The 21,220-nt window shown below is 41.3% G+C and overlaps 3 protein-coding genes across 4 annotated transcripts in view; 1 reads left to right on the forward strand and 2 right to left on the reverse strand.

Annotated features, from left to right (window-relative positions):
- The window catches only part of ALG9 (ALG9 alpha-1,2-mannosyltransferase), a 155,596-nt gene extending 150,967 nt beyond the window's left edge, over positions 1-4,629 (reverse strand). The window contains exons 1-2 of the mRNA XM_043995048.1: positions 4,496-4,629; positions 88-226 (exon numbers count right to left, since the gene is read on the reverse strand). Coding sequence (XP_043850983.1) covers positions 88-226; positions 4,496-4,629 — 273 coding nt within the window. The remainder of the gene's footprint in view (positions 1-87; positions 227-4,495) is intronic.
- A 5,682-nt stretch (positions 4,630-10,311) lies between these two features.
- On the reverse strand, positions 10,312-16,496 carry FDXACB1 (ferredoxin-fold anticodon binding domain containing 1). The gene is made up of 5 exons (XM_043991152.1): positions 16,275-16,496; positions 15,236-15,392; positions 13,883-14,086; positions 13,566-13,724; positions 10,312-12,779 (listed from the first exon to the last, which is right to left on the reverse strand). Exons 1-5 carry the CDS (start codon positions 16,444-16,446, stop codon positions 11,594-11,596), a joined length of 1,878 nt encoding a protein of 625 aa, XP_043847087.1. The 5' UTR covers positions 16,447-16,496; the 3' UTR covers positions 10,312-11,593.
- C3H11orf1 (chromosome 3 C11orf1 homolog) lies at positions 16,360-21,014 on the forward strand. Of its 2 annotated transcripts, none has more exons than XM_043991153.1 (4): positions 16,360-17,975; positions 18,928-19,158; positions 19,592-19,655; positions 20,716-21,014. In XM_043991153.1, the coding sequence occupies exons 1-4, from the start codon at positions 17,883-17,885 to the stop codon at positions 20,880-20,882; spliced, it is 555 nt and encodes a 184-aa protein (XP_043847088.1). In that variant the 5' UTR covers positions 16,360-17,882; the 3' UTR covers positions 20,883-21,014. The 2 variants fall into 2 exon arrangements, with proteins under 2 accessions (XP_043847088.1, XP_043847089.1); XM_043991154.1 differs by having other exon boundaries at positions 16,360-16,653.
- Positions 21,015-21,220: the final 206 nt, after the last annotated feature.

The raw sequence follows: 21,220 nt of genomic DNA on the forward strand, positions 1-21,220 counted from the left end.
ACAAAGAAACATTCATGTATCCCCTATACCCACCCACATACCCAAAATACTCTTCAAAATTTTTTTAAAGACCAAGAAGTAACTTACTGGTTCCCAGTAGTTGAATGTTTCATCACAGTCAGAAATATTACTCAGGAGAGCAGCACAGAACCGAGCTGAGATCAAGCACTTAAAAGCAGTGGACCCTTCAGGTGCCCAGACTTGTCCTGCTTTACTCCCGGATGGCCTGCCCAGGAGCAAAGGATAGGTATCAGGAAGGAACTACTAGGATGGGAAAAAAACTAGCAAGAGGGAAAGGAAAGGAAAGCAAAAAATGCAACAAAGCACTGAAGTTATTACAAAAGAAAAGGCAAAAACAAAAAACAAAAACCCTCAAAACCTTTTTGTTTCTTTCTCAATAGAATGCATAAAACCAAAATTAGGACCTCAATCCTTTTACTTCCTGGTTTCAATATTTAATTTAGAGACAAACCAATAGCTGCAATTCCAAAATACTCACTCACTCAATAATTAGTCCATGAATTAAGAATCTGAAAAGAAAACTATTTCTTGGAAAACTAAGTTAAAAAAAACTCAGCGTACAAATACAGAACAGGAAAAATCTGGCTTAGTAATAACAATACACATTTAAACTGCTCCCACCCCTGTGAAATAGGCAGCAAAAAGCAGAGTGGGATTCCAGACTCGGCCTCTTGACTCCAAATACAGTTATCCTGCATACAGAGAATAATAATAGCAGTTCTTGTGGAAAAGGATGTTTCAGTTGATTGAAAACCTACTGAATTAACAGTGTGACACAGCATCCAATAAAACTAATTAAATTCTAGTCTACATTAATGACGCAGTAGCCTCAAAGGTCCTTCCACCTTCAAACCTATGTGGAAGAGCAGACTGTCTACAAATCAAGAATATATTAAATTTAGTTCTGAACATTAAATGTTAGGAGGAACACTGACAAACTTGAGCACATCCCGAACAGCATGACCATCCTGGTCATGGAACTAGAAATCACAGCCAATGAGGAATGAGAGAAGGAACTGTGGACTTTTGGCCTGAAGCATAAATAGCACAAAGGGGACACAAGGGCTATCTTCAAAAATCTGAAGGGCTGCCATCTAGAAGAAAGATTATGCTTATTTTGTGTAGAGCCGGTGAACATAATTCAGAACAAGAGTAGGAAGTTATAGAATGGTAGATGTCGGTTCAATATGAGAAAGTACTTTCTAACCATCAAGAGCTTTCAAAAATGTAATGGATTACTTTTTTTTAAAGCAGCGAGCTCCTCATTACTATAAGTGTTCAAGCAAGGGTTGAGCGACCACAAATGGGTGAAGCTGTACATGGGAAATGAAGCTAAATGTTCTCTAAGTTGAAATAGTGCTCAGAAAACTTTACTTTTGGGTTGAACTACCTACCAACCTCTCGGATCCACCAATGCTACTTTAACATATAGTAACCTCAATTTTTCCTGTCTTTCTTACTCCTTGGTAGTATTTCTTGTGTGTGTGAGTGTGTGTGTGTTTTCTAAGACCAATTTTACTCATCTATTTGATATTTTCTAAACATTTACTATAAGAGGCAGCTAGGCAGCGCAATGGATAGAGCACCAGCCCTGGATTCAGGAGGACCTGAGTTCAAATCCAGCCTCAGACACTTGACACTTACTAGCTGTGTGACCCTGGGCAAGTCACTTAATCCTCACTGCCCCGCAAAAAAGAAGAAAAAAAAATACAAGATTCTAACATCTACTATAAGCAAGGTGCTGCAAGAAATATAAAGATGCATGAAAAAAATCCCTTTCTTCAGGAACCATATAGTTTAGTAGAAGAGATAAGACATACACATGAATAATAATAGTACAAGGCAATATGTGGTTATAGAAGTGGAGTAACAAAAGAATAGTATTCTAAGAATTCACAGGAAAGAAGAAGAAAGTACCATTATCTGGGGTCTTCAGTGAAGGCTTCATAGAAAAGACAATGTGAACTGATCCTTAAAAGGTGGAAGCAGCATTTTAGAAGACAGACATGGAGGAAAAATATTCTAGGTGTGGCTGTATCATAAAGTTACAGAGATAGGAAAAGACATATCATGCAAAGAAATGGAAAGTAGTCCAATTTTAACTAGGGAAGAATTATTGATTGTTATCTTGGGAAACAAGCTCAAGAATCATGTAGTCCAGACATGTCAAACATACTGCTCTCAACACTCCCAAGGGCACCAGCAACCAGATTAAAATATAACTGGGGAATATTTAACAAAATAAATTAAAATGCAATAAAATATGAATAACTTTTGAAGTAATTGTGTCTGGAGCTCTGAGTGTTAAATCTTTCCTCCACCATCTTGGCCCCGCCCTCCCTTTTTTAATATGAATAACTTTTTTTTAACAGGACAATGAGAGTTAAGTGACTTGCCCAGGGTCACACAGCTAGTGTCAAGTGTCTGAGGCTGGATTTGAACTCAGGTACTCCTGAATCCAGGGCTGGTGCTTTATCCACTGCACCACCTAGCTGCCCCAATATGAATAACTTTTAACAATTGTTACTATGTGATTTTCTAAGTCAACATTGCCTGCAGGAATTCATTCTTAATTATGGTTAGCCTCCTGTTTCTATTTGAGCCTGACACCACTGATCTAGTCTAACTCCCTCATTTTCCAAATGAGGGTACTGAAGTCCAGAAATATGATTTGCTTAAGGTTACATGATTTTAATCTGGGCTAGAACCCATCTCCTGACATCCAGTGTCCTTTCTGCTACATTTTCTTCTGACGTTCAGGAAGAAAAAAACAATAAATCTAGTGAACTCTAAGATCAAAAATTCCCTTCCGTGTCAGTCAACAAGCATTTATTAACCACTTGCTATGTGTCAGGCACTGTGCTAAGTACTAGGGATACAAAGAAAAGCAAAAACAGTCCCTAACCTCAAAGAGATCACAGTCTATCTAATGTGGGAGATAACATGTAAATAACTAAGTATAAACAAGACATATACAGAGTAGATGGAAGATAACCTGGTAGGAGTAAGCAGCAGCAGCTAGGAAGTCTGGGAAAAGACTCCTGCAGAAAGCCAGAAAAGTCAAGGAAAGTAAGACGCTGAAGTGAGGTGTCAGAACATTCCAGACCAGCTAGAGACGGAATGTTAGCTATAGGGAAAATTAAGATAGGCAATGGACTGCTATGCTCCTAGAGTTGGAACCAATGAAGTTCAATCCAGGAATGTACAAAGAGAAATCTAATGTAAGAACAGAAAAAATAGGAAGGGGACAGGTAATAAGGAGCCCTAAATGACAAATAGAGAACTTTATATTTGATCCTGAAGGCAAAGGAAATAACTGGAGCTGACTGAGCAGGCCTTTGCTCTTGACAATTCAAGGTGGTAGCTGAGTGAAGTCTGGATTTGAGTGAAGAGAGACTTGGGGTAGTTAGGAGGCTACTGCAATAGTCCAGGTGAGAGGTGAGGAAGGCCTGAGCTACCCCTGTGGCTGCTTAAGAAGGCATTCAAGAAATGTTGTCAAGGTAGAAAAGACAAGATTTAGCAACAGACTGGATGTGTGGGGTGAGCGTGAATGAGAAGTCAGTGATAACTCCACGGAAGGAGGAAATAGCTGACACTGGCATTTCTTGAAGTAGAGAAAGATGCTGATGGAAAAGTTCTCTGATAGAGAACCCAGATGCTGACAGAAAAGAATTGATCATCTCAAGATTTTACTCTTCTGTTGAAGGTCTACTTTGCCTTCAACACTCTGTACTCTTGTCAAAGTCTTGAACCTAACAAAGCAAATGCCAGACAATCCCCACAGCCAACTAACCATTTCCTCCCTCAAGTCCTTTGCTCAAGGAACCCACCTGGCCTTTAAGTGGCTATAGAGTTAATCATTCTAGTATTCTAATATTCTGCCACTGCAGAGCTGCGAAATGTGCCTCCCATGCAGAAAACACACATCTCCGAGCCTCTGACCCCATGCCCAGACATCTCTTTCAATGAATGGCAAATTGCTCAGCTCCTGGATTCCGGGTTTCCTGGACCACCCCACCCCACCCCCGGGTCAAGAGGGTGCACGAGAAAACTCTGGCACTGCCCTGGTGCCATCTGAAAGCTCCGCCACTGACCACCTGGGTAGTCCTGGACAAGTCACTCTCTGGGCCTCAGTTTCCTGGTCTGTAAAAGGAGGGGGCGGAACCAGTTGGGCAATCCCTACAGTCCTTAAGAGCAAGGATCGCTCCGGACCGGTTTGCTCTCGTGTCCCACCCCCGGGAGTTCAGACGCCCCCTCCCCTTCTTCCCTAAGGCGCCCGAGTCTGGCAGGTGGTCGCGACTCCGGCCTCGGGAGGTGGAAGGGAGAAAGGGAAAGGTGGGAGAGTAGGGTACTTTAGGGGAGGGGGCGGACTCAGGAAAGGGTGGCCGGGGGAAGGGATAGAGAAGCCGGGGCCGACCGCAGGATCCGGGAGAGAGGTCGCCCGGGCACGCCCCCGCCGCGTTCCCGCCCTTACTCAGCCCGCTGATCCGAGGCAGTTGTCGCTTCTCGGCCGGGGGGCTCCTCTCGTAGTTTGGCTGGGTCTCCACCGCCACTGCCACCGCCGCCGCCGCTTCCCTTGAGCCGCTGCCTGGCCCCCCGAGCCGCCATAGCAAGTATGGGCAAGAGAAGAGGCTGTGTCCAATGAAGTCCGCGCTTTTGACGCCATGGCTCGTTTGGGCGAACGGTGGCCGCCGAGGTACGAAATACCTCACAAGGACAGACGCGATAGAATGCTGTGTATTTTAGGTTATTTGAAGATAGTTTTCCCATGGGAAAAGAGGAATGACCCCCAGACTCATACCTCTCCCATAATTTCTAATCTGTGCCTCAAACATTCTTCCCTTCTCCATCCTTTCTACTTCTCCACTACCTAACACTGTCCCTCTAAATAGCCCCCTCCACCCCTATTCCTGGATTCCCTTAAGGCACATTTGATTCGCTATACACTCCACTTGCAGAGCCGCGGACATAGTGCCTGCTACCCAGGAGCCTACACCTTCCAGCTACTTGCTTGACCGTTCACTCGAGGTTATTGGGGGCAAGCCTATTTGACACAAAGTGTACCCTTCATATTAGTGGTAAACTTCATGAGCAGAGCTGCTGTTGACCCCCCAGAAGACCAGCAAAGGAATGCCTGAGTTTGAAGCCGATGTATCAGAGATCTGAAAACGGGAGTGTGTCACTCTAATATGTTCAGTAATTTGTCATGCTTTGGTTTCTCAAGGGAAGGACCCTTTGGCTATCAGCTACTAATCTCACTTTTCTTGTGCGCTATGTTCGTTCCATCTTTCTACTTTCACTATCCTGTGGATTTTAGTGTATTTTTAAAAAGCAACTTTTCAGTGAGTTCTAAAGATGAGGGACGATGAGCAAAGGAACATGTCAAAACTTCCCAACTAATGAAGGTGCAAGAGCAGTGAAGAGACTTTCTTAAGAAACGTCTATACCCAATGCCTGAGAACTCTGAATGTTCTCCACATCCAGAAAAAAAGAACTGTGGATTCCGAATGCTGATTGAACCATACTGTTTCTACTTTTTGGTTGTTGGTTTTTTTTTTCCTTTTTTGAGGTTTTTCCCTTGTTCTGATTCTTCTTTCACAACATGACTAGTGCAGAAATATGTTCAATGTGACCTATATCAGATTGCTTTCTGTCTTGGGGAGGGAGAAGAGAAGGGAGGGAGGGAGAAAAATCTGGAACTAAAAATCTCATGAAAACAAATGCTGAAAACTATTTTTACATGTAACCGGAAAATAATACTTCTATGATAAAGAAAAAAGAAAAAAAAGAAGTGCCTATACCTCCAAATCCCTACACCCAAGTCTAAGTTCTTTCTCTAGTATGTACCAACAGAGCCATAACCAGTGGGAAATTTAGAGGGCACAAAAAGCTAACCCACTCATCAGTAGAAGAAAGCCGCTGTGGGAAGCAGATTTTTCAGGGTGTTCTTTTTTCAGATGCTCATTATGAGCAATGCCATAATATAAGATGATCAACTATCCCATAAAATGTTTCTTGTTCTTATTTGTTGTAAACCCAAACCAACTCTTATTTGTCTCCTAAGAGAACCCAAGAGCCTTCCTTTTACTCATCTGTAACTTCATTTTGCCTCCTGACTTCACTCATAGCATCAATCCTGGTACTGTTCAGTGTCTTCCCCCAAAATTTGCTTACTTAGTGTATATTTCATGCTGTCTTCCCAAAAGAATATAACCTCCTTACATTCTGCCATAAAGGTAGAGAACTTTTTTGTGTGTGTCTTTTATCCCTGTCCATGCACAGTACCTGGCACAGAAAAGGCACTTAATACTACATTGATGGAATGAATAATGAATGAAAATGCATTAAAGACTTACTATGTGCTAAGCAGTAGAGATACAAATAAAAAAGTAAGATAATCTCTTATAAAGGAGCTCACATTTTAATATGGGAGACAGTGCATACAGAAAGCTTCAGCTGCAAATCAGCTGCAAATCAGTAGTGGTTAGGGTATAGTGGTAAAGCAAATGAAGCAGAGGTACAGAATGAGACGTTCAGTTTCAGAGGTAGTCACTGTGTTGATTTGTCTTCTTTGACTACATATATTTGTTACAAGGGAGGGAGAGTAAATGGTGTTAGAGATGTAAAAGAAAACAGCATCAATAAAACATTTTTTAAATGCACAGAATGGGGACAGTTAGGTGATGCAGTGGATAGAGCACCAGCCCTGGATTCAGGAGGACCTGAGTTCAAATTTGACCTCAGACACTTGACACTTACTAGCTGTGTGATCCTGGACAAGTCACTTAACCCTCCTTGCCCTGCCCACCCCCCCACCCCCACCCAAATGCACAAAACAAAAAAGTATAGAAGGGAACATGGAGCAATTTTCTTATCCTCTTCTTAAATATATAAATTTTAAAATATATATACATAACAAGGTGACAGTTTCTTATACTATCCCCATTTTTGCATAATAAAATGTGTGAGAAGTCTATAAAAAGGTTTAAAATAAAAAATACATGAGAACCTATCCACATATTTCTATATCTTTCTATATACATATACAAACATACATTACTGTTCTTCAACATAATTACCATAGCTTCATCTTTTGCTATATATTTAGATGTGACTAATAGTACTTTCTAAAATGTAAAACAATACTTTGATATGTGGCTGAAGCTACAACTTCCAAAACTTAAATTCTTAACTCTAACTTTTAAATCTGATTGGCCTCAAAGCCATCAAAAAGCCCCATAAAAGCAAGGACTTTCATTCATTTAGTATCTGCCATATTACCTAGCACCGTGCTTTCCATTTAGGAAACATTCATTAAGTACCTATCAAATTAATGAAAAAGGACAATGATTTCCTGTTGCTATAGTGAACTTGAGTAAAGCAGGCTATCTAGCTATTTCACTCCATGCTTTTCTAAATAGGGATGCTCAGAAATCCAGGATGTCCCTGTTTACTTTAGCAACATGGCAGCCAAGGGTCTGGAACTAGTACATGAATACGATTTTAATATTATATTAAGACAGTCAAGTCTCTGCTGTTGGCTTATCAACACAAAAGAGACTCGTCTTAATAAACAATTAAAATCCTTTGTACAAAGCTTGTTCCATCCAGTTTGAAATGTGCAGAAGATGATAAAGGAGTGAAACTTAGGGAAGAGATTGAGGCAGGTCATATGGATACAGTCTACACAGAATTGGCAATCAAACTACAGAGCCCACCAAAAGAGTGCATAGAGAAGAAGACTCAGGACAGAGCTTTCATCCTGTCTCTGTACTTTTGCAGTGGCTACCCTCCACACCAGGAATACCCTCCCTCTTCACACAATTCCCCTTTTCCTTCAAGACATAGTTCAAGCACTACCTCCTACATGAAGCCTTTCCTGATCCTAGCTATTAATGCCCTCCCTTCTTTACCTTGCGTTTATTTTGTATTTATTCTGTATATATTTCTATATGTAAGTTCCTTCAGAGTAGGAATTAATGCATTTTTTAATTTGCATCCCAAGTATCCAGCAGAGAATCTGAAACATAATACTGTAGGTAAGTAATATTTGTTGATTGATATCCTAACCCTGGAATATGTGCCTAAGGACTCAGAAAAGAATCTATCATACAAGTTAGTGGGTGATAGAAGAAACCAGGAAGAGATAGATTTAGAAAAAGATGGATTGACCAGGGCAAAAGAACTGTATTGGTATAGTGTTACAAAAATAAAGTATCAAGGAGAACACAGTCAATAGTTTCAGAGTGAGATCTAGAATGAGAAAAAAAGCCAAAAGATATGTTTCATCTAATAAACTATAAGTAGAGATTTTCAGTTTATTTTGTTTGTAGAATAAAATGTATGTTTCTTGTTTCAATATACCATATCCTTTGGCATTCACTAATTCCTAGGTTTATCTTTTTCTAAATTTTCAAAAATGTACACTATCTATACATTACTTAACTCATTTATTAAAATCACAGAGTCAGTCACTGACTTGAGTAAGTTATTGATTTGGAACTTATCAGTATATTTTAAGTTAAAACACAAGATGGGGGCAGCTAGGTGGTACAGTGGATAGAGCACTGGCCCTGGAGTCAGGAGTACCTGAGTTCAAATCTAGCCTCAGACACTTAACACTTACTAGCTGTGTGACCCTGGGCAAGTCACTTAACCCCAATTGCCTCACTAAAAAACAAAACAAAACAAAAAACCCAAGATGAAATAAATTAAGATTTTAGTCCGGGAGTCTGGCCATATATGCTTCAGAATTCACTATTAGGATCCTAATCACTGAACTATATGAGAAAATGTTTTAATGAAACAGCTCATAATATAATATATATACTTTTTATTACTACCAATCACTGTAGGTCTGAGAGTGACAAATATCTCCAAGCCAAATTCAATTTAACTTAACAAGTATTTATTCAATATCCATTATGTTCTGGGCTGTAATAGTCACTAGGAGGGGCAGCTAGGTGGCGCAGTGGATAGAGAGCTGGCCCTGGAATCAGGAGTACCTGAGTTCAAATCCGGTCTCAGACACTTAACACTTACTAGCTGTGTGACCTTGGGCAAGTCACTTACCCCCAATTGCCTCACTAAAAACCAAAAATAGTCACTAGGGATATGATGACAAAAAAAGTCCTCGACCCAAAAGAGCTTATGTTCTACCCAAATACACATGTACATGTGTATATATACAAACACAGACACAAAACATATATACAAAGCAAGTAGTTTTCAGGAGTGGGGATGAATTAGGAGGTAAAAAAGAATATAATCAGGGTTACCAGCAAAGTCCTCCTGTAGAAGGGATCACTTAAGCTGTACTTTAAAGGAAGCTAGGGATTGTATGAGGCAAAGGGGAAGATATTGAACATTCCAGGAAGGAGGGATGGCATGTGCAAGAACATGGAGATGGGAAAGGAAAGGTTTGTATGGGTAACCGTAGGCAGCCATTTTATGTAGAAAGATAAATTCGTCAGATTATGAAAAGCTTTAAAAGGCCAACAAAGCAGTTTGTATTTTATCCTGAATGTAATAAGAAGTTCCTAGAGTTTCTTGAGCAAAGGAGCAACAATCAAACCTATGCTTTTAAAATATCAACTTGGTAGCTACATGGGTGATAGATTGGAACAGGAATAGACTAAAGGACAGGGAGGCCAGTAAAGAAGCTGACTTCACCTGCAGGTAAGAGGTGTAATAAATTAGGGTGTCATCCAGTTCTTTTGTCTTCTATTCTGTGACTAGTAGAGGATTATGTGAGTGTAGAGAAAGGCATAGATGCTAGAGATGTTGTAGAATAGACTTATCAACTGACTTCGCCTTTCTTTATCCCCCTAGCACTTAGTACAGTGCCAGGCACAGCCTACATATTTAATAAATGCTTGTTGACTTGACTTGTGAATGAGCAGGACTGAAGAATCAAGATGACTCCAAAGTTGTAAACTTGGAAAAGTTGTAAAATTGGAAGGATGGTTGTGACCTTGACAAAAATCCTCGGCAGATGGGCAAAGATGACAAAAGACAGGAATAGTTAATGCTGTTGTGAGAAGATAGGCACACTATCTAGTTCATTATTAGTGAATCAGAGCAACCATTTTGGAAAGCAGTTTGGAATTATGCAAATAAAGTGACTAAAATGTCCATATTCTTTGACCCAAAGATTCCACTGCTGGGTTTATATATCCCAAGGAGGTCACTGATAAGAAGAAAATCCCCATATACAAGACAATATTTATAACAGTACTTTGCCCATCAAATGGGAAATGGCTCAACAAACACATAAATGTAATGGAATATAACTGTACAGTAAGAAAAGGCAAATATGATGAATACAGAGAAGTATGGAAAGACCCAATTTGATGCAGCATGAAGCAGAGCCAAGAAAAAATATATGCTTGATACAACAATGTAAATGGAAAACACAATCATAAAATGATCATAAGTGAATGCTGCAGGACAGCTAGGTGGCACAGTGGATAAAGCACCGTCCCTGGATTCAGGAGTACCTGAGTTCAAATCCGGCCTCAGAAACTTGACACTTACTAGCTGTGTGACTCTGGGCAAGTCAATTAATCCCCATTGCCCAGCAAAAAAAAAAAAGAGAGAGAGAAAAGTGAATGCTGCAAAAGTACAAATAAGTATGACCCCAAAGACAAATGAGAAGATATTCTCACCCTTCTCCTTTTGTTCATTGCACATTTGTACACTGCATATCTTTTCAAATTTCTGTAATGTATTGATTACATTTTCTGATTTTTTTTCTTTATAAAAAAATTGTTATATGGCATGACTCTCTGAGAAAGGTATGTGGAGGAATACTGAGGGAGATTCTGATGATATAAAAAACCCCCAAAATTATCAATGAAAATATATTTTAAAAATAGAGTTAACCTGTTCATTGGGAAAAATAAAATAGGAGTAGAAAAAAATAAATAGGGATTTTGAAAGAAGGGTAAGCTTTTTTCAGGGGAAATGATTTCTGATTTAGAAAGTTTAATTTAAGATGCCTATGGAACAAGGAAATGAAAATATTCATGAGGTAGTAGGTGGAGCAGGTTCAGGAAAGAGGTGATATATATAAATTTTGGAGTCATTGACAAAGAGATGTTAACTGAACCATGAGGTCTGATGAAATCACTAAGACAGAATGTACAAAGAGAAGAGAAGGCCCAGAATAGGGTTGGGAAGTTTCCAAAGAGAACAGGACATGGTTTTGCTGCTATAAAGACTGAAAAGAAATAGTAAAACAGGTAGAACCAGGAGAAGACAATGTCAGAAAAACAGAGACAGAGTGTTTAGGAGGAGGGAGTGGTCAGCAGCATAAAAAGCTAGAGAACTCAAGAACAGTGACTGAAAAAAGGTATTGCATTTAGGAGCTAAGAGTTTTGAGTCTTCTTGGACACAGCAGTTTCAATCAAGTGGTAGAAACAGAAACCAGAATGCAATAGGTTGAGATGTGAATGGCTCAGGAAAATAACTGCTGGGCAGAAACTGAGAAACAGTCTTTGATGTAGAAAGAACACATAGTATTCTTTTCAGCTATGCCAAAACTTGTAGAAAATGACATAATTCCACAAAGCTACCTCACTGTCACATGTAAACACTGCTGTATTTCAGTCCTAAACCGGTTTTGAATCATTATTGCCTGTTGGTGACTTAGAGCTCTGTCACAAGTCTGGTAGGTCAGTCTATAGCAAAGGCTGACCCGTCCAGTTTGGGGGTGCTGGAAGCGATTAAGGAGCTGGATGGATATGATCATATCCTGAGACACAGCTCGGGCCAAAGTGTGAAACTCTACTTCATCAAACCCTTTCTTCTCATCTAGCCAAAAGCTAACATCATGTACATAAGATGGAGGATAGAGGGAAAAAGTCTTAAAGGGTTCCACTTTTCCAGGGACAAAATGACCCAGAAAACGTTCGTCGAAGGTCCATAAAATTCTCCAGTCAGGGATCCCCCACACCAGCATGGCTAAAAGATCCAGGTTCACAGATGCAAATACAAAATCCAAGTCTTTGTGTACTTGGCTTGTAGCAGATGTTATGATAGACCCAATAACCAGACCAACAATTTCATCTGGGCCAAAATTGGGAGGCTTAACACAAATCATGTAGTTTTTTTTGTTCTTCTTAGGCTTAAATGTCAGAGAGCTGCTCAGTTCAGGGCCATTTGGCAATCTCTGTGTCAGAAGGCCACATAGAGAGCCTTTCAGGTGTCCCAGGAAAAACTGCAGAGAGGAATCATTCATTTTTTTATTAAACCCATGAATAAGTAAAGTCTCATGAAATGCTGGCAGCGTGAAAGGTGAAATAAGGCATTTCCTAAACACAGGACCACTGAGGATGTGCAGAGACCCTGGGAAGAAGTCGGATCCTTGGATGATATCCTGTGCATAAACTAGAAGGGAAGGTCTGAGATGGAACTTTGTTGGGCTTTGGATTTTCCTCTGGATCTTTTGTTCTCTGTTCCACTCAGTGTCTTTCTCAAGATGGAGCCTTGAAAATGACTCCAGGAACTCCTCCATATCACATCTTGTTTCACCAACCAGTAACTCAGAATGTGGAATTTTCTCTTTTTGGGAAACGATCCAAAAGGAAGCTGATGGAGTGTCAGAGCTCCAGGCAATGTGACTATCACAACCTTTCTCTGGAAGCAAAGGAGCTGGGCATTTCAGCCTTTGAAGTGACATAGTTTTACCAAGCTCAGCAATCAGCTTTTCATTTATGATCTTGACAGGATGACTTGAATTTGTTTCAAGGAAACCCCTGTTTGATACAAAACAGAAATCATTCTTGGCTGTGTGAATTCTCTAAGGCCATAAGTTGCAGAGAAGGTGCTGATCAGCACTGAAAGAGGACTATTCCTTACCTGGGAGTTCTGTCATAAAAGTATTTTATTATTTTCCAGTTACATGTAAAGATAGTTTTCAACATTGGTTTTTATAAGATTTTGAGTTCCAAATTTTTCTCCTTCCCTCGATTTCCAATTCTTTGCCATCACAAAGAGAGCTGCTATAAATATTTTTGTATATGTGGGTCCTTTTCCCCTTTTTTTATGATCTCTTTGGGATACAGACCTAGTAGTGGTATTGCTGGCTTAAAGGGTGTGGCACAGTCAGGAAGTTCTCTGTATCAGTGAAATCACAGGTCTAGTTCCTATAGCCCTATCTTCCACTATAAACAAAAATGCACTGATTTAGAACCCCAGCTACTACCTTCTGTGTGATAAACTAAAAAATGTAATTACTGAGAATCTGGGGAATGCCAGATTGGCAGTTTTAAATGGATCATAATCATCACTAATCATTTAGCATCTGGGGGCAGCTAGGTGGCACAGTGAATAAAAAGCACTGACCCTGTATTTGGGAGGACCTGAGTTCAAATCCGGCCTCAGACACTTGACACTTACTAGCTGTGTGACCCTAGGCAAGTCACTTAACCCTCATTGTCCCACAAAAAAAATATCATTTAGCATCTGTAGAATATAATTTCCATCAAGTTAATTGGTACACATTCTGAGATGGATGGTATTTCCAGAAAATAAGAGATTACCTGTTTATCTTCCCTACCAGGGCTTCTGGTACAGAGAAGGAAAGCCAATGATCATCCAATCTAACTCTGCAGATCATGGGCTGGGATTCTTGAAAAGGTAAGCTCCGGGTGAAGACATGGTTCAAAGCACCTTCAACATGGAAGGCCTTGTTCTGACTCCTAGCAAAACACAACACCTTAAGTATGCACTGAATAATGGCAAAAGGGAATACATATTTTCAAGGGACTGAATAAAAAAAATGTCAGAGAAAATGCTATAACTCAGTTTTTAACTGAGAGGTGAGAGAAAAGGCTTGGGTTTCACTAGCGTGTGTTACCTGTATCCAGTGCACTTGTACCCTGGCACAGCATCAGAGTTGAAAGGATGAATGCTGCTCAAGATGAGTCCTCCTGCGGCTGCCATAGCCACTACTTGCCAACTATTATGCCATTCTCTCCTGGGACAATCAGCTGGAGTTCCGCCTTGTCCTCTGCACAATGCTACATGGACCTCCCCTTTCTCTGCAAGGACATCAGCACAGCTACAGGAAAAGAAGAGTTATTCCTCAAAAGCAATTAGAAATAACCATGAGGGGCAGCTAGGTGGCGCAGTGGATAAAGCACTGGCCTTGGATTCAGGAGGACCTGAGTTCAAATCCAGCCTCAGACACTTCACACTTAACTAGCTGTGTGACCCTAGGCAAGTCACTTAACCCTCACTGCCCTGCAAAAAAAAAGAAAGAAAGAAAGAAAGAAAAAGAAAAGAAATAACCATGGATACCACTAACATACCCAGATTTTAAAACTTTTTTTCCCAATCTTAATAGTATTTTTTTTCCAGTTACATGTAAAAAGACTCTTTTAAGGATGGAACTTTTAAGAAATCTGGCTACCACTGAATGAAAATGAGAATAAAATCAAAATCTGCTTAGAAGTTGAAAAGTATTTTTCAACCAGAAGCATTATGTTCATACTGGGAGTACCACTGTCTTCAACACTGCTGTAAAATGTGATTAGAGGGTCCCATTTTCCTAATCATTTAAACCAAGTATTTTTTTTTTAATTTCCTAGTAGTAATCCTATAGAGGGCAGGTAGGTGGCACAGTGGATAAAAGTACCGGCCCTGGATTCAGGAGGACTTGAGTTCAAATCCAGCCTCAGACACTTGACACTTACTGGCTGTGTGACCCTGGGCAAGTCACTTAACCCTTATTGCCCAGCAAACAAACAAAAAAGAAAGAAAGAAAAGAAAAAACTCACTCTTAAATGCTACACTGCACTATTAATCTCTCCAGCAAGATTACAGAAGTCAAGTCCCTTGAACACCTCATTGTTCCAGAATTCCTCCCCACCTGAAATATTCTCCCCTTAGATTCCACATACCAAATGCAATGCTTCCTTCAAGGAAATCTGACAGTACTGTATAACCCTGAAAGGACTGGACTAGATCAGGTCTTCTTAAATTTTTTCTACTTTTGATCCCTTTTCACCCAAGAAACTTTTACACCACCGGGGTATATAGGTATATAAAATAGGTACACAAAACCTTCTTACTGTTGCCAAATCTTTTGCAACTCCCACATTCAGTTACACAGTTTAAGAAGCTTTTGCTCTAGAGACTGGGACCACTGTCGCACACTTTTCGTGCTGTCTACAAAGTACCTGGTAAAAAGGGCTGGGCCCCACCTCACCTCTGGAAAAACCTGGCCAGGAGCTGCCTGTTCTTCGCCACTCCAGCTTTGCGTCCGCAGTGAGGAAAGTTGAAATAAATGCGATCAAACTTCCAGCCATCCGCTGCAAAGGCATCTGCCAGCTGGGTGCAGTCCACTCCAAAGCGCACCTCAGCACCTGGGGAAGAGGGAGGAATGTGTGGGGAGTGTGATAAGTGGGGAGCACGGGGATGGGGGGGTCACCCGTAGCTTATTTAGAGTCATTCCGGGGCAGCTAGATGGCGCAGTGGACAGAGCACCGGCCCTGGAGTCAGGAGTACCTGAGTTCAAATCCGGCCTCAGACACTTAATACTTAACTAGCTGTGTGACCCTGGGCAAGTCACTTAACCCCAATTGCCTCACTAAAAAAAAAAAAAAAAAGAATCATTCCTCCAGCTTCCTAGAAACCATTCCATTTCATTCAATAAACATTTATTAAGCACCTTCTATGTGCACACGCCGTGCTATGCGCTGGGGATACAAAAAAAGGCAAGACAGCCCCCGCCCTCGAGGAGATCATAATCTATTGGGAGAAACAACGAGCAAATATATATACACACACGTATATATACACACACATGTATACATACACACATATGTGTATATGTGCACACATATATGCATATACACACATATACATACACACACACACATATATATACATACATATATATATATATATATATATATATATATATATATATATATATATAAAATCGAGCTATATACAGGGTAAATAGGAAATAATGAAAAGAGGGAAAGCACTGGCAATTCAGAAGGGTTAAGAGAGGCTTCCTGTAGGGGATTTCAGCTGGGACTCAAAGGAAGCCTGGGAGGTCTGTAGACGCAGCCGACCTCAAACTCACTTTGGGGGGGCGGGGGTGGGGGATGGACTAAGCCCCGGCGTCAAGGAGAGGAGAGACAAGAGCCAGGTGACAGCGGGGGCGGAGCTTCGGGGAGGAGCAGGGCCTAGCTAATTGCAGTGGGGGCGGGGCTTTGATGGGGGCGGAGCCCCACTACCTCGCTCGCGCAAGCGTTGTAGGTTCTCCTGGAACACTGGATCCCCGATCAGGGCTGTGGGTTCCTGGGGACAGGTGGCGATGAGATTAGTGCCGGGCCCTTGGAACTCGCTCAAAGAGGCGGCGAAGGAGAAATTCCCCTCCCCAACCAGTAGGAGGCGGCGAGCAACCATGGTGCTTCAGCTCTGCGCCACTCACCCGGTCCCGACCAAAGCACGTCATCTGCCACTTCCCCTTCCTGCCGCCGGGCCTCTCCTCCCCAATCGCCTAATGATGACGCGCATAGCGTCAGGTTGCCATGACAACTAATTGTTGGTCCTCCGAACAGGTTGGTGGTGGTGATGACCATGACTGCAAATATGAGGAACTTTCCTCCGAAGGTAAAACGTCTCCTTTCCTCGGTACTAAACAAGCGCAAGCTGATTCGTCAGCACTCTGTGACGTCACAGGCAATCGCCAATACAGGAACTTGTCTGGCGACAGATCCTAGGCGAGCACCCCCATCACCAACCTTCTCGCCACTAGCCTTACCATGGGACGCATCTTAGATTTAGTTGGGGAAAATCTCTCATTCTAGAGACCCCGAGAAGCTGGGTGACTTGCGAGGGTCATACTGGCACTGGGGACAAAGCTCTGCAGTCTAACCCAGGTTCTCTGAGCTCCACATCCAGCGCCTTTTCCACGACGGACCGTGAATGGTCCATCAGCTTGGACCTTTCCCAGGAATTTAATCCTAGTTCTGCTATTTGCCACTTATTGACAGGGCGAATCTTGAGCAAGACATTTCGCATCTAGGCCTCTGTAAGATAAGGGAGGATTGGAATCCAACCCAGCCATTAGTGTTTTCTCTTTTGAAATTACACAGTCTAGGGGCAGCTAGGTGGCGCAGTGGATAAAGCACCGGCCCTGGATTCAGGAGGACCTGAGTTCAAATCCGACCTCAGACAGTTGACACTAGCTGTGTGATCCTGGGCAAGTCACTTAACCCCCATTGCCTTGAAGAAAAGAAAAAAAGAGAAATTACACGGTCTAACCTCCTAAATACTTAGCATTTGCTTCTTTGTGTACCTGTTTTCTCCCAATAGGACGTAAGCTCCTTGAGGGCAGGAACTTTATTTTTTTTTAATTGTCTTTGTAGCTTCAGCTCTGTGGAACAGTACTTTTCACATAAATAGTAGGCACATAAACATTTGTTCAATTGGATAGGATTAGATGACCCTCCTGCCCTAAGTCCTTTGATCCTCAGGTCTACTAGAGAAGGAACTACTGTTCAGTTCAGCACTCTACCAGCACAAGACTAAGAGGATAAAAACTTAGTTATGGTTTGAAGTCCAGGGCCTCTGAACTTTGGATCATTGCTCACTTCAGTTATCCTGCTGCCTGGTGATATCAGCACAGCAAACTTCACAAAGAGGGGCCAATGACCTACTTGCTTGGTCTCACTATCCAGTGTATCTTCAGTTCCATCAGCTCTGCCTTAGGTATTGGCAGTGGCCGCCTCATCATGGCCACAGAGATTCCATCTGGACAAGAAGGGTGAAGATCCTCATTTCCTTTGGGTTGATATTCCGAAATCTAAGTTTGGTGACCTGTCAACCCCATAGAGATTATGGAAAAGAGAATTCAAGGCCTCCTTTGCCCTTCTGAAAAAGTTTCAAGGGAGCCATTACTATACAGATCAACTCTCTCTAGCTCAGACCAGGTATTTTCTTGTGTTTAAACTGGGAATGATCAGACTTAGGAAGAACATGATAACTGTCATCAAGTTTTGAAAGGGTTGTTATGTGAAAAAGGAAATATATTTGTCCTCCTTGGGAGGAGGCAAACTAGGAACAATGAGTAGAGGTTGCAGAGATATAAATATAGGCTTGATGTAAGAAAAAATTTCTGGGGGGCACCTAGGTGGCACAGTGGATAAAACACTGGTCCTGGATTCAGGAGTACCTGAGTTCAAATCCAGCCTCAGACACTTGACACTTACTAGCTGTGTGACCCTGGGCAAGTCACTTAACCCCCATTGCCCTGCAAAAAAAACCAAAAAACAAACAAACAAACAAAAAACAAAACTAATTTCTGTTGGCGTTTTCCAAAAGTACAATGGACCAATTTGTGAGGTAATGGGTTCCCTTGATTTGAGAGCTTTAAGGCTGGATGACCACTGGTCAGTATGTTATAGAGGAATTCTTTCAGGTGCAGTTTGGACTAAATGACTTCTGAAGTCCCTTCCAACTCTGAAATTGCAAAATTCTATTTTTCATGTCACATAAAGCAAAATGTGCTAAAAATGAAAATCCTTTGTTCCTTATATTCCTGGATTCTAAGTTAGCCACATCAGTTAACTCATACTCTATATTGCATTTCTGGGGACCTAAGATTTCCTAGAGCCCTGTCCAATATAATCAGCTAATTGGCATCTACTTTTTGCTGCCTGTGAGGGTAGGTAGAGAAATAGCTACTGGTATATGATAGGTCAGGAGTAAAAGTGCAACTGCCTAATGAATTGCAGCAAACTTTGTCAGAAGCCTGGACCTTAGTTGAACTTAATGTCTTTCCAAGAAATGCATCCTATCTCATTGTGTGGAACAGATAGTGAAAAGAAATGGAATTCTGTTACCTGGTTTGTGCAATGGTTTCCTTTTCCTGCCCTTCCCCAGAAATTATCCTTTTCCTGCTTTCTCACAAATCCACAATATGGCTGCCTAATGCATGCAGATGGCCATGGTGAAGTATGGACAGACTGGAATGATATGTCCAAGTTTTTCCAGTATGGATGGAGATGTACAACCAATGAAAATTCTTACTCCAACCGTACCTTAATGGGCAACTGGAACCAGGAGAGGTATGATCTTCAGAAGATTGTACAACCAAAACCTCTGCCTTCCCAGGTAATGCTCCTTCCTTTTCTTCCTTTGGCCTATTTCTTTAACAGAAAAGACTGTATGGTTGGTTTTAGTAGGCAGAATATACAAGCCTGCCACTCCCTAATCAAATTGGACATTACCTTTCCTTTTGATAAATGACACAGAAGATGCCATGCAATTCCTCATTAAGCTAGATAGGACTTTAAACCTATCTACTAATTCTGTCTCAATATTGTTCACTCATTCCTAGAACACCAGTGTCTCCTAAATGAGAGTAGATTCCCCCAAAACCATATTGAATGCATAGACTTGAACTTCCCTCATGGGAGGCTTTGCTGTGAAGTCTCTAGCTCATATAAGCCAGAGCAAGGTCTATTACTACTATGCCATGGAGGATTCTATTCTTTGAAACTTGGCTACATAATTTTTACTGCAATCCCTCTGTTTTCCTTTCTAGTTTGGTCATTATTTTGAAACAACCTTTGCTGACAGCTACAAAAAGAAGCTACCTCCACCCCGAAGTAGGTGCTTTAAGGTGGAGAGCAGGGTTGGGATGGGGTGGTAATCACTGTTCCTAGCTATTAAAAATAAGCCCAGGGAGGGGGCGGCTAGGTGGCGCAGTGGATAAAGCACAGGCCCTGGATTCAGGAGTACCTGAGTTCAAATCCGGCCTCAGACACTTGACACTTGCTAGCTGTGTGACCCTGGGCAAGTCACTTAACCCCCATTGCCCTGCAAAAAATAAATAAATAAATAAGCCCAGGGGCAGCTAGGTGGCCCAGTGGATAGAGCAACGGCCCTGGAGTCAGGAGTATCTGAGTTCAAATCTGGCCTCAGACACTTAACACTTACTAGCTGTGTGACCCTGGGCAAGTCACTTAACCCTAATTGCCTCACTAAAAAAATAAAAATAAAAATAAGCCTACTGTGGGGCAGCTGGGTGGCGCAGTGGATAAAGCACCGGCCCTGGATTCAGGAGGACCTGAGTTCAAATGTGACCTCAGACACTTGACACTTACTAGCTGTGTGACCCTGGGCAAGTCACTTAACCTTCATTGTCCCACAAAAAACAAACAAACAAAAAAAATAAGCACACTTCAAATGTGTGTTTTAAGATGTTTCCCCTCCAAAATCCACTATTTCTATAGTTCCCCAGGATTCTTCCAGCCTATTTCTCCACTGAGTTACTGTGGGAACCCTATCCTATCCTTACACATTGTTTCTTTTTATTGGAATAGCCAGTTTTCCACTTTCCCTGTTGTGAACAGACCTAATTGCACTATAGTATAGAGGAAATATGTTGAATTTGATGTTGGGAGAGACCTGGGTGTGAATCTCAAGTTTGACAAGTGTGCACATGGGGCAAATCACTTTACCCTTTCTTAGTATGAATGTTCACTTCTATAAGATGGGGATAGTACAGTCTGGTTTTTACGTGGCTCACAGTTATCAAGAGTATCGATAAAAATAATGTGTGTAAAACATTTCATCATTATGCAAATATCAGCTAGTACTATTATTATTAGGACAATCCCTCTTGTTTAAATGATGTCAATTTTTCATTCTTACCTTTCCCTGCAGGGTTTAAAAAAGAGCCTCACTGTTTCCCTGGACATCAAACTGAGCTGATTCCTCCTCCATACAAAACTAGTGCTACAGGAAAGACAGATTACATGGTGAATTATTCAGTACCTCAAACCAGGGAAGACCTTGGCTGTGTATGGGGTCCTAAAAATGGTCAATCCTAAGGCACAGGCATTAGGGAAACAGGACAAGCTCCTTTGTTCTAGAGTAAAATATAACTGGGAATAGTTCTCTATTCAACACAGCTAAGAGCTCTGCTTTCTGTAACATAGTAACTCTTCTCTGAATTAAAAATAAAGTCTCTAGGAATTGGAAAATAATTTCTGTTGGGGTTTTTTCCTTTCTTAACCTAAGGAGTCAATGTCACCTTTCAGTTATTGACATGTAGGTGTAATACTAGTTGTTTCTCCTTCATTTCCAAGAGGACCAATGACATCACAGGGTGATGTCTTGACTCAATAAGTGAATTGGATTTAATCGAGGCACAGTTGCACAAAGTTAT

This window comes from Dromiciops gliroides, chromosome 3 (assembly GCF_019393635.1).
Source record: "Dromiciops gliroides isolate mDroGli1 chromosome 3, mDroGli1.pri, whole genome shotgun sequence".
Lineage (NCBI taxonomy): Eukaryota > Metazoa > Chordata > Mammalia > Microbiotheria > Microbiotheriidae > Dromiciops > Dromiciops gliroides.

Excerpts from the sequence above, each read along its gene's own strand:
- FDXACB1 (XM_043991152.1), bottom strand. The coding sequence starts at position 16,446 with ATGGTTGCTCGCCGCCTCCTACTGGTTGGGGAGGGGAATTTCTCCTTC. Across the intron at positions 15,393-16,274 it reads ACAACGCTTGCGCGAGCGAG|GTGCTGAGGTGCGCTTTGGA; the intron begins GTAGTGGGGCTC and ends CCTCTTCCCCAG. Across the intron at positions 12,780-13,565 it reads CTGGTAGGGAAGATAAACAG|GGGTTTCCTTGAAACAAATT; the intron begins GTAATCTCTTAT and ends TGTATCAAACAG.
- C3H11orf1 (XM_043991153.1), top strand. The coding sequence starts at position 17,883 with ATGGAAAAGAGAATTCAAGGCCTCCTTTGCCCTTCTGAAAAAGTTTCA. Across the intron at positions 17,976-18,927 it reads CTCTCTCTAGCTCAGACCAG|AAATTATCCTTTTCCTGCTT; the intron begins GTATTTTCTTGT and ends GCCCTTCCCCAG. Across the intron at positions 19,656-20,715 it reads GAAGCTACCTCCACCCCGAA|GGTTTAAAAAAGAGCCTCAC; the intron begins GTAGGTGCTTTA and ends CTTTCCCTGCAG.